At 45.0% G+C, this 16,165-nt stretch overlaps 1 protein-coding gene across 1 annotated transcript in view; it reads right to left on the bottom strand.

Annotated features, from left to right (window-relative positions):
• The window catches only part of MYCBPAP (MYCBP associated protein), a 195,327-nt gene that overhangs the window by 43,491 nt on the left and 135,671 nt on the right, over nucleotides 1-16,165 (bottom strand). The window contains exons 10-14 of the mRNA XM_063960703.1: nucleotides 15,819-15,927; nucleotides 14,978-15,170; nucleotides 11,808-11,995; nucleotides 9,472-9,615; nucleotides 2,792-2,992 (exon numbers count right to left, since the gene is read on the bottom strand). Coding sequence (XP_063816773.1) covers nucleotides 2,792-2,992; nucleotides 9,472-9,615; nucleotides 11,808-11,995; nucleotides 14,978-15,170; nucleotides 15,819-15,927 — 835 coding nt within the window. The remainder of the gene's footprint in view (nucleotides 1-2,791; nucleotides 2,993-9,471; nucleotides 9,616-11,807; nucleotides 11,996-14,977; nucleotides 15,171-15,818; nucleotides 15,928-16,165) is intronic.

Below are 16,165 nucleotides of genomic sequence, written 5' to 3'. Positions count from 1 at the left end.
CAACTTCTTTATTTGAGCAGATAAATCGTCCGCCCACGGCGGGTTAGCTGCAGGGACCACAAACGGTTGTACCGGCATTGGGGGTCCCATAGGGGGTGTTAGTTTATGAACTAGCGTATGCAGAAGCGTGGAAAAAGCGGCCCACGGCGGGTCATTATTTGCCCCCGTTGTCACCGTCCCACTGGGGGGCAAGGAGCCCCCAGAACCAGAGCCCAAAGCTGCTATATTCTCCTCATAGGTATCTGCGGCTTCAGCAACACCGGCAGTGTGTTCAGCCCCAGAACCGTTACCCTCAGAAGCAGACATGATATAACTTGCAGTATAAGGTAACACAGTACAATACCTCTAGCCCAAACCCCTGCGCAGTGTAGTCAGCACCAGCAGAGATAAAGGAGAGATATGGTGACTAAATCACAGAGAAAAATACGTAATACAGTATATCTTTGTGAAAATTCTATATTAGATAAAACCTGACGCACCAAGCCCCCTCAGGTTATAGAATATAGGGATAGCAGGTTGAGTGAAAGACACGAAATGAACACCACTCATCAAATGCACACACAAATAGTCACAGTTTGTACAATGCAGAGGTTATTACTAACAATAATACTGCACTGGACTAGCTTACACAGCTACATAACAATAGATATAACAGTACACAGTAAGAACTGGATGTATATCACAGGGTAATTGTACTAGGAAACCCTGACTAAATGCACTCTTTCTTAACTAACACTGACTAAAAAAGGCAGGTAGAATATTTAAGTGTCTTGTAAAGTCACAACACTGACAAACCAGGCGGCTTTACATAAGAGGATTTGCCCAAGCATTACCAGGAACAGTGAGCTGAGGGATAATGGCGCCGCAGACACTGCCAGGGAGTGAGGGAGAGACAGATATGCAGCTCCAGGGCGGGAACATTTGCAGAAAATGGCACCCTGGGGCTGGGGGAGGGGCTTCAGGTCCAAGCTCTATCCCCCTGCTGGCAAAACCACCGGTACTGCGGGCTCTAATAAAACGGTTTATAGAGAAAACCTGACCTGTCCCATGCCCTGGTGATCTAGTATTAGAAGCCTCAGCATGATAGCACCTCTTGAAATCTTTAGTATTAGGGTGTGCAGTCCAGGCCACCCTTTTTTCCTTTTTATCTAGTGGGATCGCCTGTACTGCCACCGTGTCCACCGCCAGCGCGCGCGGCCCACCTCCCACTGACCGCGCCGAATCGCGATAAAGACCAGGTCCCGCAAGCGGGACCCACTTACCACCTCCCGAAGCGCGGCCAGGCGATCCCGGAGAGCCCCCGTCGTGTGTGCGTGACAAGAAGAAAACCGGAGCCTCCTGCTGTAGTTACCCGGCAACCAGGGCTCGGGAGTGTACAGCGCCGCTGGGGAGAGCCAGAGCTGCAGTCGTGAATGTCCACTGACATGTAACACTGCTGCTGCCCCTGAAGTCTTCACTTTTTTCCTCAGAAAAAAATCTCTTCTTAGGGCTGCCTGGAGCAGCCCCACTGTTAAGCGCCTGCTACTGCAGCACCAACTACAAAAACTGAGATCCTGTGCAGGGAGGCGGGGTGATATAAGAGGCGGCGCTATGCATTCTGGGAACAGTCAAAGCTTTGAGCCTGTTGGTGCCTCGGATCAAGATCCTACTCTACACCCCATTGTCCATTCCTTGTGGAGCCCAGTGTACCCCGCAGCAGAAAGACTATTACCAATGCGCCCAAGCAGCCCATAATTAAAAGAAAATTGGTGCAAGATGAAATGATCCTTGGGTCCTCCCACCCACTCTTATGTCGTATATTAAAAAGGACATGTACATTTAAAAAAAAACAAGCACTCCAGCGATAGGGACTGCCCCTTTTGCGCTGAAGTGTTTTGTTTGTTTGGGCCCCCACAAACTAATGTTTTTGGAAGGACTACCTATGATCACTAATGAAGAGGTTCAGGATGTAGACGGTGGAGACTGCATGGGCTGGTCCAAATAGTAGCTGATACTGGACTGCTTTTTATAATTTTACAAGTGCTGACAGGAATTCACTTTATGGAAGCATGGAGAGACAGCGGCCGACTGCAGGAGGGACATGATTTTTGTGGGGGGGTTCCTGTGAATGGATGTGCAGCGGCCGCAGTGCATTGCTTTGTTCAGGGCCTACAATGCTGTTAAGATGGCCCTGCTAAGCAGTATAAACAAGGGTAATCTCAGCTGTAGGGTACACTCTAAATGTTACGCAAACATTGTATAAAATAAGATATGCATTGATGCAGCCATGAATTAAATAGAACCTATTGATAACCATGTCAGACTTTCCTTAGATACTGTTTCTGCACCAAATCGAGCCCTAAAAATCACAGAGTTATCATCAGGATTTAGCCTTGCAACAATGCTTAAACCAAAGTGTACACAGATTAATCTGATACTTGGGCTTTTCACTATCATATTCTAAAGCTATTAATACAATTATTTTTTAAACTAGTTAGCAATTATGAAGGGTTATTTCAGCGCCACAAAACACCACTGTGCTTCCAATATATAAACACCATATTTGCACATAAAGGTTGTGTTGTACAAGTGTTCTTTGCACACTACACTACTGTATTGTATACTTGCCCACTCTGGGAAGCTCTTGAAAATCGTGTGGCAATCCTGGCCTCTTGGGAAAGTGAGTAAGTCTCCTGAAGCTACCCTTAACCCCCTACATCCTCCTGCACTTGCCGGCACGTGTGCGATTTGTGCTGAATCACATCAACTATGCTAATTTGCACACTGATTCCTGCACATGTTACTACAGCACCTGTTTCAGATCCACCACTGATAGGTTCCATGCATCCTCTGTCCTCTCTTCTTCTTCTGGTCCATTGGTTTCCAGACATTGTGTAGCCTGTAGTAAATACTCCTTTGCCTCCTCAGATACAGAAATGTTGTCCTGAACCTCTGCAGTGTATTCCTTCCACAGCTGATGCAACAGCTGTACAGTTTGATGCCTATAATGTAACTGTGGAAAAACAAATCAGGACAATAAAGTATATATTAAGAAAAAATCCTACTGATCCATCTGCTTGTTAATAAAAAGTAAATAATCCCGCCCATGGCCAATATGAATAAAAACACCTCGAAGTGTATTTTAGTTTCAATAAGATACAGATTAGATCAGACTAGCCCAGCAATTGTCACAGTACCTTACAAACAGTAACACAAGAAACAGTTAAATAAAAATAAGCACTTACAAATATGAATATTACATTTGACCCCTCTGCATCTGTAAGGGGTGGTCAATCCTAGAATGAGAAAATAGTATAAAACATACAAAAAAAAAAAAGCACTGGGGATTCAGAAAGTTATTGAAACAAGATGCGTTTGGCATCCCTGCGGTTAGCCCTAGCTGAGACCATGGCCGTAATTAGGTGTGTGTGGAGGGGCACCTCACATATTGATGCAGGGTAGCAGGCGCTGTTGGCATCACTTGTCAATTATCTGTTTTAATTACTTTCACTTGCAGCTTCCCCCCTTTTTGAAGCCTAGCATCTCCTGGCCTGGGATGCCTCGGTCTGTCATGTGACCGCCGGCAACCCAACCGGCACCATTTCATACTCAATCCATGATATATGCTACACTGATGCTTGATTTTACACTGTGATGTGAATGTTTATGTATATTTGTATTTAATAAATAAATGTTTTGGTAATGAACATTATTTGTCTGATCCACACAAATCTTATTTGAATTTTTCATATTAGAATATAGGCCCTCATTCCGAGTTGTCCGCTCGCAAGCTGCTTTTAGCAGCTTTGCACACGCTAAGCCGCCGCCTACTGGGAGTGAATCTTAGCTTATCAAAATTGCGAACGAAAGATTAGCAAAATTGCGAATAGACACTTCTTAGCAGTTTCTGAGTAGCTCCAGACTTACTCGGCATCTGCGATCAGTTCAGTCAGTTTCATTCCTGGTTTGACGTCACAAACACACCCAGCGTTCGCCCAGACACTCCTCCGTTTCTCCAGCCACTCCCGCGTTTTTCCCAGAAACGGTAGCGTTTTTTCGCACACACCCATAAAACGGCCAGTTTCCGCCCAGAAACACCCACTTCCTGTCAATCACATTCCGATCACCAGAACGAAGAAAAACCTCGTAATGCCGTGAGTAAAATACCTAACTGCATAGCAAATTTACTTGGCGCAGTCGCACTGCGGACATTGCGCATGCACATTAGCGACTAATCGCTCCGTTGCGAGAAAAAAATAACGAGCGAACAACTCGGAATGACCCCCATTGTTTCAATAGCGTTCTGATTCCCCAGCTCTGTTTTCCGATTTTTACTCTTTTGGGCAGGTTTACCAAAGCTTCTAAAAGGGACAAGTGGTGGTGTTTCCCATGGCAACCAATCAGGTTCTGTCTATTATTATCTGGAATACAAAAGAGAAAAGATAACTGGTGTCTGATTGGGTGCTATGGGCAACATGATCACGTGTCAGTTTTAGAAGCTTTAGTAAATCTATCTCAATAGGGCATTGGCCACGGCCCGCAGCTACAGAGAGATCGGATCTAATACTCATAGTATTTGCACCTACAGGGATTTCTATTTTTTTCTTTGTGAATAAAATCATGGCTGCAAAATTGGAGGTATGGGAAGCGAGACCCTGCACGAGACAGTTGAGAGGTACCTGTATGTGTCTGTTCTGCATATAGGAAGATAAAGGGATCTACGTCGATAGAAATATGTAACAAGGAGGTGCCTTTCTACTCTTTCTTCTATATTCTCTGTTGCTTTCTGCAGCCATCTGCTGGGAGGGAGATTTGGGGTGTAGTTGGCAATAAGATTCTACATTACTATATGGCAGTTATGCCACCACTTCCCCTCTCCTCTGTGCAATAAAATCCTTTGTCACATTAGACGTCAGTTTCTGGAGTCCAACTGGATTGCATGTAGAAACAATTCTTACATATAGCGAGCCTATGCTCCACAAATGGATCAGTGGTTTAGAGGGGAAGCAATTACAATACCGCTAGTTGGGATCCCAGATGTCACAATGCCGCAGCCGACTCCAGACAATCGTTGAAATACCGCCACCGGAATCCCGGCACCACAGGATTTTCTCCCTCTATGGGTGTTCACGACACCCACAGAGGGAGAATATAACCTGTGGAGAGCGCAGCGAGCCAGCGTGCCCGCAAGGGGCTCGATAGCACTAGCCCCGCTGCCGGCATACCGCTGGCCGGGATCCTGTTGTCGGTATACTGACGGCCGGGATCCCTGCCACTGTTTTTTCATACCAATCCCGTTCAGAGGATCTATGTACACACAGAGCCTATAATACTTACATTTAACATAAAAATGAACTATGTGGAGCCTAGAGGCATACAAAATAAAATAACAGTACTCATATCTGGTATTCACCGTCTTTTATTCAAGCATCAGTATCCTAACAGTGCTAGGCTTTTACCTGCACCTTGTTGTGCAGAAGCTAGTACAGCGAGGTGCACTGTGAGGCTACAATTCATCAGCACATCTCACCTAAACACATCTTACACCTTTCACCAAACCATGATTAAGGACATATATTATGCAAACATTGATCTAATTCACTGATTATCAGCGGAGTGGGACGATAATTGTATGGTGCACGACCACAACTTATCAGTGATGATCAGGTGGTCGGGCATGAACAATCTTCCAATATGCCTGGCTGATCCAATAATCGGTTGGCCGCATCTCACATTGTATGGCCACAATATCTGATGGGTTTGAGCTTGTCAGATAAAATGTCTGCGGTTTGGCAGACGTTTTGTCTTACAGATTCAGAGATGTACATTAATTCAATGTTAATTCACATCTCATCAGCACATCAATGTTTTGTGATGTCGCTCGCAGTGCCCCAAAAGCTGCAGCATGATTGACATGCTGCTGTTGTTTGGGGGTGGCAACAAATAGCATTTCAGAAAATTGTGGCCCTATTTTCTGGGCGTACCGATGCCAGTGACTGCGTCTTTGGATGCAGCTTCGCTGACTCCCGCAGCATAATTTTACCAGTCATCTGAAGCCGCATCTTCAGGCACAGCAAGTGGCTCACAGAAGCCGGCAGTAGGAGCTTTTTACTTAAGATGCTTCCTGCGGCATTTGCATAATTTAGCATTTTGTGCCATTAGTATCCATCTCTGAATCAGCCCCAGTATATGCCCAACATAAGGGAGCATGTTGTAGTTCAAAATATATCTCACTGTTCTGGCTTCCACACAGCAAAATAAAGGGAGAGGACAGGAGCCATGTCTGTAGAGAGGAACAGACGGCAGGGGCAAATAATGATACTACCATCTTAATATGGACAGTACATTACAGTTCATTTTTATTCCTTTGTACCCTTTAAAGCAAGATGTCGCTCACGTGAGCTATTAGATCTAAAACATTTATGTTTGTTTCCAGTAACCCATTGCTTGGCGTAGACACTGTCATTAATCATGATGCCAGGACATAACTTGATAGAGAAATTCATGGGTGGTTCTTAGTGCTGAATAAATAAACTGCTACATGCAAATTGTATGGTGTTCATTACTTTCTATAGATGACCCCTACAAAACTCATCATAAAAGTGGTCACCCAATCTCAGGACGCTTTAATAACTGTCATACTGTATCTTGATTACTATTAGTGATGCAAAGTAAACAGTTTTGTTTTGTAATTTTACTGCTTATAGTATGGAAGAAAGAGCGATGGGGCTTTGTCTAGAAGTCTGGATGTTTGTATGTACCAAAGAAACAGCACTGTCTTCCAGAATGAGATGTCTAACCGAATATCTATGCAGCAGGGGTCACCCAACCTGTCTCGTTCTATTATTAGTAGAAAAACACGGGAAACCTGCCATTACAAAGTGCAGCCAGACAAATTATGTATTCTCGCTACATTAATTGTCACCAATAAAGAAGAGAAGAAAAACATTTGCGGATGGAGAAACATTTTAGGAAGAACTAGAAGCCTCTACATAATATATAACATAAAACTGAAAGAGAAGGTCGCCCTCTGGTGGCGTGTAATAAATATAGTTGTACTCTCATTGCAAACACAGATCCTGATTCAGAGATGGTCGTATTTCGTACAGACACAACTGCTGTACGAAAATATGCAAAAGCAGCAAGAGGCGCCTTGTGTAAATAGACGCCTCCTGCATGCTTGTGTGAAGACGCAGCACTGCATCAATTGCGTGAACAGCAATCTCAGTAACCCTCAGGTTATACACCGGATGGCCAAGGCTGTCCACGCAGGAAATTTGCATTAAAAAATCCTGTCCTTGCCACACCCAGAAAATGGGAGCAACTCCCCCTCCCCAAATGTCCACAGCCTATCAATGACGCTGTTGCAAAGGAGGAACTGCATCCGACCATTGGGTTTATGTTCATCTAATAAATCAGGCACATAGTCCGAGTTAACAGGCAGGGTTGTTGAGTTGATATGCCAAACCTTTGGCTACGACTTAACTCCTGTATGATAATTAGTAATAACAAATTTGCGGGTGTAGTAGGGTATGCTGGCGGCCGGGCACCCGGCGGCCAGCATACCAGCGCCGGAATCCCGACCGCCAGCATACCGACAGCTGGGCGAGCGCAAATGAGCCCCTTGCGGGCCTACTTTGAAAAAGCATTTCAGGGAGAATGTGAAAGTCGCACCTATAAGCGCGGACGTGTACTGCTACATCTGAGAAGCGGGTCATAAAAATGAGTTACATCCTAATGTAAATAAACCCAAAATCCGTTAGTAAGATCTACCAGTTGATAAAAAGACACTGATGCTTTATAGGGCATACTCGTATATTGTGTTTCCATATAAATGGCCACAAGAAACTTTATTTCAAAATGCATGGAGCCTTGGGGATGATTGTGCCTAATAACCAACGCAGGGAATGGCACTGATGACCCCATTTAAATGTATATATATATGATTTCCTTTTTTATCTCAAGAATATAAAAAGCCCCCAACACACCTGAAAGACCATCGGGTCGATGAGCCCGCTATCAATATATCAGATCGATATATATCGTTCGTGAAAGCGCAAATTGTTTGCACTTCCTCTGATCTTATGTGCTGCACATAAGATCAGGTGACCTGGGTAGAGGTGATTCACAGGTTATACAATAGATCGTTGGGTACTATTCCTGACCTAACGATCTATCGTTCCCTCTGGAGCTGCCAGGAAAATCGTAAGGATGCTGATCGTCCTAATGTATGGACACTATAACAGCCTTATAATGGGGAAAAGATGCAATCAGGGAGATTGCTGCACCTTTCAGGGAGTCAGGGAGATTGCTACTATTTCAGGGAGCCTCCCTGACAATAAGGGAGAGTTGGCAAGAATGCATTTACTGTTTCTTTTCTGCAAGATAATGATCAGGCTCATGTACATGAGTTAATATGATCACTGATATTTATAGCTCACTCCCTCGTTCCCCCTGTCACTCTATGTTCGTTTTACTTTCTGACACTCTTCTCTATCTCTCCCCTGTGACTGTAACTTGTACATATTACAATAATCATGCTGTGATGCTATGTGGTACTGATACTTTTTATGTTTTGAGCATTAAGTATAACAGATTGGTAACATTTGCACTTCATGAGATAATACAGTCTTGGTAACTAGATGCTTTTTTTGCTCCCTTCCAAGTTATTTCCAAAGGGCTCACTCAGCTAACCCCACAATTATTTTCTGACATCCAGTATAACCATACCTCCCAACTATCCCGATTTTCGCGGGACAGTCCTGTTTTTTTGGGACTGTCCTGCTGTCCCTCTTGCGGGCTGCAGTGTCCCGCAGTGGGGGGGCAGTTGGGAGGCTCTGTCACTCGCTGCTCTGCTTAGCAGAGCAGCGGTGAATAGACGCTGTGCACTATTCACGGAGAGGATGCCAGCAACTCACAGAGCGCTGGTCATGCCTCCAGAGTGACGGGAAAGGGGGCGTGACTTGTGATTGCGCCATTACCGCAAAGCCACACACTTTGCAGAGGCCACGCCTCTTTTCCCGGGCAGGCGCGCCAATGCCGCTCCAGTGTCCCTCTTCATTACTGCTAAAAGTTGGGAGTTATGGTATAACCTTGCCTCATAATACAGGCAGAATGGATTAAAATATGTGCACACGGCTTAGTGGCAGTTCCTCACCAACATGCAGCATGTGCTTTCCGTGCCGTAATATAGTGTTCAAACCCTGGTTTAGTAAAGTAGGGTCAGGGAGGAGGGTGAATGGGATGACCACTGTGTGGGAACTGTTGGTGGGGAAGGGGGGCGCACAGCGCAGGCATATTCCCCTGCTTTGACTGTTCATGTAGCTCTCAGGAAATGCTTTGGAGAATTATATAGATTTTAAATATTTAAATTGAACCTGGAGTCAGTAATTTCTACCAAATCCACACAAAATTGTCCCCAACTCCACAGCAATGTGAACAGTTACTATTAAGACAATCCTGTTAAGCATAACTATACAGTGGATCAAATACCTTTGGGTTCTTTTGATGAAACAACTCTTCTTCTGTTAGGTGTACGACAGGTGAAGGAGGACGCTCTGTGCTACGCACTCCATCCAGAATCTCCTGCACCATCTTCTGAGCAATAAACATGGCCTCCCGGGATTCCAGCTCCCTCTAACAAAAAATTAAAAAAGCACACAAAGGATAACATAGGGACATATGAAAATACCCACAGACAGCGTCGGACTGGGCCATAAAGCCACCAGGGAATGCTGTGTAAGGGGCCCAAGCTTAAGGGGAGGGGCCTCCAGCGGGGGTACAGCCAGCCATCACAGGGGAACTTGGCCAACCATTAGGAGGGCTAATCTTAGTATAGTATACATAGAAACAAACCAAGCACCCAAGTTCATACATGATCCTGCTCTACTATGTAACTGACTCCTATAGGAAGAGGTGGGGCTCTTGGGCAGTGGGGCCCACCAGGGATTTCCTCTGTACACCTGTGGGTAAATCCAACCTTGCACACAGGGTCAACTGATCCTACTGTATGCTCTGCAAAGACAGATAAAAACATTCAACGCTTAACAACCTTACCTAATTCTACTATCAGTTATTTGAGCAACTACAGCACCAGCATTAGCTAAAACTAATATCTAAATATGTCCCAAGTCATAACAAAACTAGAAGATTCCTCAACATCATTAGGGGGCTGCACCCCTTCAGTGGAACGCACTCCCCCGCTCCATTAGACTCTCACCGACCTTGCAAAGGTTCAAACGGGCACTAACAACCCACCTATTCATCAAAGCATACCCTACCGAAGCATAACCGAGTCCTGAGGCCGCTCCTCCATCCCCCTGCCTCATGACTTGAACATCTCAGCTTTGCTTACATACTGCCATCAGGATACCTCCCACTTGCTTGCACCTCATGTCATCTGTCTGTCGACCCTTCCCACTAGATTGTTAGCTCTTCAGAGCAGGGCCCCCTTTCCTCTTGTTATCTAAGCCCTCTTCTCGACAAATTTCACTAGCAGCTCTCCCCTACTCAGCGACCATCTATACTCGCTTTTTCTCCTGCTGGTAAAGGCTCATCTCCATCAATGGCCACCAGCGCCTAGTAGTACGATGAGTACTCCCTCACTACTAACATCTTAGCTGTATTATGTCTTGAGAATTGTGGTGCACTTTGTTACCTGTACTCTATTTGTTATGTATTTACTGTATTGCTAAGTTTTGTCTCCCTGTACTGTCCTTTGGGGGTCATTCCGAGTTGTTCGCTCGTTGCCGATTTTCGCAACGGAGCGATTAAGGCAAAAATGCGCATGCGCATGGTTCGCAGTGTGCATGCGGTTAGTATTTTAACTCAAAACTTAGTAGATTTACTCACGCTCGAACAAAGATTTTTCATCGTTGAAGTGATCGTAGTGTGATTGACAGGAAGTGGGTGTTTCTGGGCGGAAACTGGCCGTTTTCTGGGAGTGTGCGGAAAAACACAGGCGTGCCAGGGAAAAACGCGGGAGTGTCTGGAGAAACGGGGGAGTGGCTGGCCGGACACTGGGCGTGTGTGTAACGTCAAACCAGGAATGAAACTGACTGAACTGATCGCTATTTGTGAGTAAGTCTTGAGCTACTCAGAAATTGCTAAGAAATTTCTTTTCGCTATTCTGCTAAGCTAAGATACACTCCCAGAGGGCGGCGGCTTAGCGTGTGCAATGCTGCTAAAAGCAGCTAGCGAGCGAACAACTCGGAATCACCCCCTTTGTACGGCGTTGCAAAACACTTGTGGTGCCTTATAAATAAAATGTAATAATAATAATAATAGGAGCAAATCTAGCTAAAGGGGTCAAATGCACCCAGGGCAAATCTGTTCAAGTTTTTTTTGCATGTAGCACACATGTAGTGGGAGGCTTTATTTTCTCCCTGTGGTTTAGAGTTGAGCTAGGGTGTACCCCGTTTACATTTGTAAATGTGTCCGCATACTTTACATCTGCAGCACAACAAAACTACATCTTCTACTTGGATTTACTCATAACTCTAAATGACCACTGCGCTCTGATGGAATGTGTGAGTATTTGCTAATGCCATATTGCTACTTTGTAAAAGCTCATTCTACCTAAGCCACTTGTATATTAAGCTTTTTTGTATCACAGGCAAAAGGCACTAATGTTATTTTGCGTAAGCTTTATAGTGGTCTTGGAATCACTGAGAAATTTTTATACTGTATCTATCAACAGATGTTATAGACACAAAATGGTTTTGCCTTGTAAGTGTTTGCCCCTTTAAAAAAACTTCCAAGATGGCCAGCATCCCGCACCTCCGGCGATCTCGGACTCAATTAAATCCGGCCAAATTTTTACTACAAACCTGTAGAGCCTCCCTGAGTGGTGCTGTCTTGTCTTCATACAGAGAAATTCCCCACAAGGACACCTGTATAAGGGCACCAGCCAGTAATACAGGGTGAGTACAGAACTCCCAGCTCTCACCAAATATCCCAGCAGTCGGGGACTTGAAGTGAAAAGGGAAGATCTGTGTTTCTCCTGGCAGGATCACACCTGGGAATAACAGAATTCAGAAAGAACACAGCTGAAGACACAGACAGTTTGTAGGATGAAAACTTACCAATGGGCAAATCTATTATGTACACTTGTTGTTTCCTCCTCTTCTGGAAGCAACATAAAGGAAGACAGGACCAGCTACTTTAACCAGATATGTAGGTAACAATATAGTGTATATGTGTAATGAAAATGAAGAATTAGATGTCTAGCTGCATTGCTCACCACTTTTACTTGCTGTTACTCTGCTCTATCTCCTCCCCATCCAAGAGCGTGTCTGTCACAGCTGTCACGGGGATCCAGGCTTGGAGAGATTACAACCTCCCCGAATGAAGCACGGATGGGGTAAAAACCGGAATTTATTTATTTATTTATTAGCAGTTTCTTATATAGCGCAGCATATTCCGTTGCGCTTTACAATTAATGGTCTGGAGCATACGGGGAGACTGTGAGGGTGGGTACACACTAGGAGACTGTGAGGGTGGGTACACATTAGGCGATGTGCTCTATGAGCGATGTCACCTAGTGTGTTCCCTTCCTTGCCAGGGCGGTCGGCGGCAGTGCGTATACACTGAGCGATATGCAAATGATATCGCTCAGTGACGTCACACCGCAGCCGGGCCTTGCATGCAGTTTGTGGACAACAGTCCAAATTGAGCTGCACGCACGGCCAACAGCGAGGGCCGTTAACAACCCGCGGGGCCGCGCATCGCTCCCATCCCAGAGACAGCTGTCACAGACACTGGCCCTCATTCTGAGTTGTTCGCTCGCTAGCTGCTTTTAGCAGCTTTGCACACGCTAAGCCGCCGCCTACTGGGAGTGAATCTTAGCTTTGCAGAATTGCGAATAGAAATTTCTTGGCAGTTTCTGAGTAGCTCGGGACTTACTCTGCCACTGCGATCAGTTCAGTCAGTTTCGTTCCTGGTTTGACGTCACAAACACACCCAGCGTTCGGCCAGACACTCCCCCGTTTCTCCAGCCACTCCCGCGTTTTTCCCAGAAACGGCAGCGTTTTTCCGCACACACCCATAAAACGGCCAGTTTCCGCCCAGAAACACCCACTTCCTGTCAATCACACTCCGATCACCAGAACGAAGAAATTTCTTCGTTAAGCCGTGAGTAAAATACCTAATTTTTTGGCAAATTTACTTGGCGCAGACGCACTGCGAACATTGCGCATGCGCAGTTTGCGACAAATCGCTCCATTGCGAAAACCACTAACGAGCGAACAACTCGGAATGAGGGCCACTATTCTGTTTTTTGCTTATTCTCCAAGCAATAATCAGGACCCAGGTTGGATGACCCGGGTTACCTGTTTACACTGCCCCTTAATCCGGTTCCTTCCCAGGTCCAACTCTTGTCGCTACCCAAGCTGGACTGACCCAAGTTTTTTTCTTTATGTCGTTTTCACTGAGACGTTTCCTGGGCTATCAAGGCAATAACCCGAGTTTTAGTGGCAGTAGAAAAGGGGTAGAAAATGCAACTTTCTGTGACTTGAATGGCCGCCATGAGAAATTCCAGACCCGATACTTAGCAAAGTATGGCCAAGCTTTTAAAGTAATTTTCTCATGCTTATATTGCCTTTTTTCTTTCTTAAAGATTCTTGTTGTTTTCCACTTGCCAGTTATTGTGATTAGTATAGCCAAAACATGACGTCACACCGCGGCCGGGCCGTGCATGCAGTTTGTGGACGACAGTCCAAATTGAGCTGCATGCACGGCCGACAGCGAGGGTCATTAACAATCCGCGCATCGCTTGGCGGAGGCGGCATACACACTTAGCGATAAAGTAAACAACGTCACTCAGGAAGGGTTAAAATAAGCGACATTGTTTAATTTATCGCTAAGTGTGTATACCTACCTTAATCTCTCCCATCCCAGAGACAGCTGTCACAGACACTATTCTGTTTTTTGCTTATTCTCCATGCAATAATCAGGACCCAGGTTGGATGACCCAGGTTACCTGTTTACACTGCCCCTTAATCCGGTTCCTTCCCAGGTCCAACTCTGGTTGCTGGACTGACCCAAGTTTTTTTTTTTTTAATGTCGTTTTCACTGAGACGTTTCCTGGGCTATCAAGGCAATAACCTGAGTTTTAGTGGCAGTAGAAAAGGGGTAGAAAATGCAACTTTCTGTGACTCCGAGCACAGCATGGTAAGGGTCTTGAATGGCCGCCATGAGAAATTTCCAGACTCGATACTTAACAAGGTATGGCCAAGCTTTTAATGTAATTTTCTCATGCTTATATTGCCTTTTTTCTTTCTTAAAGATACTTGTTGTTTTCCACTTGCCAGTTATTGTGATTAGTATAGCCAACACATGACTTTTTCGGTTCTTATATTTCTCATGAAATTACATTGTACTGCTATTTTCTCAGAAGGTACTGTATAATTGCTAACAAAACGAATATTGCAACAATAGTAAAAACTATGATAACCAGCATCCTTTTATAGTAATTTTTTTTACATAAAGTCCAATCTCAAAATCTCTGCAGTGTATACCATAAATTATTGCAAAAAATTAGAAGTAATGTGGACTTGTAAAGCTGATTATGAATCTTTGGGTGCAGGCCCAAGGATTCAGTATGGGATCCCGACGGTCATAAGTCCGACGCCGGAATTCCGACAGGTGGGATCACGGTGGCGAGCGCAGCATGTCCCATTGCAGACTCGCTGTGCTTGCAACGCTTCGGGCCTGGTGGCTTGTATTTATTCCCCCTCAAGGGGTGGCATAGACCACCCCCCGAGTGGGGATTCCAGGCCCCGGTCGGGATTCTGACCACCGGGATTCTGGCATCGGTATCCTGATCGCCGGGATCCCGGCATCAGTATCCTGATCGCCGGGATCCCGACAGCCAGGAAACTAACTGCTTCCCAGGCCCAATCAGTCCGCTTTTCATGTGCTTTATTATAATCCACATGTATGGTCAGGGGCACTTTGCATACATATTACATATACAAATACATATTACATTTCTTCTCACCAGCACTAGTGTTGAAATAGAATCGTTGTACTCGTGGATCTTTGCGAACATCTCCTAGACTGTCATCATGTGGTAAGCGCCTCCATTCATACCACAATGCTGCACTTCCATTGTTCAAAATCTCTAGGTCTGATGATGCTTTTTCCCCTGCGAGGGCTTCAAATGTGATGCGTGTAGAGATCCCGACTTTATCCTACAACAGGAAGGGGCGGCAGAGCAGAAATGTGTGAATGAGTACACAAGCTGTAAAGGCAATGCATGTATAAGGTTGTATCTAAGAGTGATAGATGTTCAACGATATTGTGTTTTCCTGTATGCACTTTGTCGCCCTCTTACTGCCATACCTCTAAGATCAACTCCGTCCAGTGTTCAGTTGTATTTTCATCATTACCTGTATATATGACTTTGTGCAGATATACCTGTATATTTTTCCAGCCCAATATAGCTGAATCTATGTGAAGCGAGCCTGCAAGGTTCTATATTAGCACTAATTGGGGGTCACAGGTGATGAAACACCACCAAAGAAACATAAACATTTCTGTCTGCCATTTTTGTGTCAACCTTTGACCCTGTCGACCTTTGAACCTGTTGCCCTATTTACTGTCTAGCTAAAAACTGTAGATCTTCTATACCACACCCATAGCACCATGCACATACTTTTGGAGCACAGACATTTTCAATTAAAGAGGTTTAAGATTCTGTGAAGAAAAAGGATTGAGGCTAGAGAGAGAAGCAGGCTGAGTAGTTGGCCAATGTTCTATTGCTGGAGATAAAATATTTACACTGTGGTAAAAGGAGGAGGAAGAAGTAATATACACTTATGTTTCTTAAAGCACAATACCCTGTGGGACCCAAGACTTTCCACCCAATGTGCTTGCTGCCCGCAGAAAACCAGTGAAGGTCCTAGGATGAAATCTGGCACAACATCTGGGAAATCTTTCAGTGGATCCCTAAAATAATTAAATAGGATATCAAAATAAAGTACACAGAATGACGGAACAACATAACAGTAATGCCAGCGCTGGTGGCTGTCCGTGCCCGAATGGAGCAACACTTCAGTTGTTCCGTTGGCTGCCATCTAGTTGCTGCCGGAACGCAAAACACTTGAATTCCCCGCCACAGAGGTGAGGACCAGCGTTAACCTTTTATTATACATGATGAGTAACATTATTATGACCACCTCCTACA

Source organism: Pseudophryne corroboree, chromosome 3 (assembly GCF_028390025.1).
Source record: "Pseudophryne corroboree isolate aPseCor3 chromosome 3, aPseCor3.hap2, whole genome shotgun sequence".
NCBI lineage: Eukaryota > Metazoa > Chordata > Amphibia > Anura > Myobatrachidae > Pseudophryne > Pseudophryne corroboree.
This window is presented reverse-complemented; position numbering and strand designations above follow the sequence as displayed.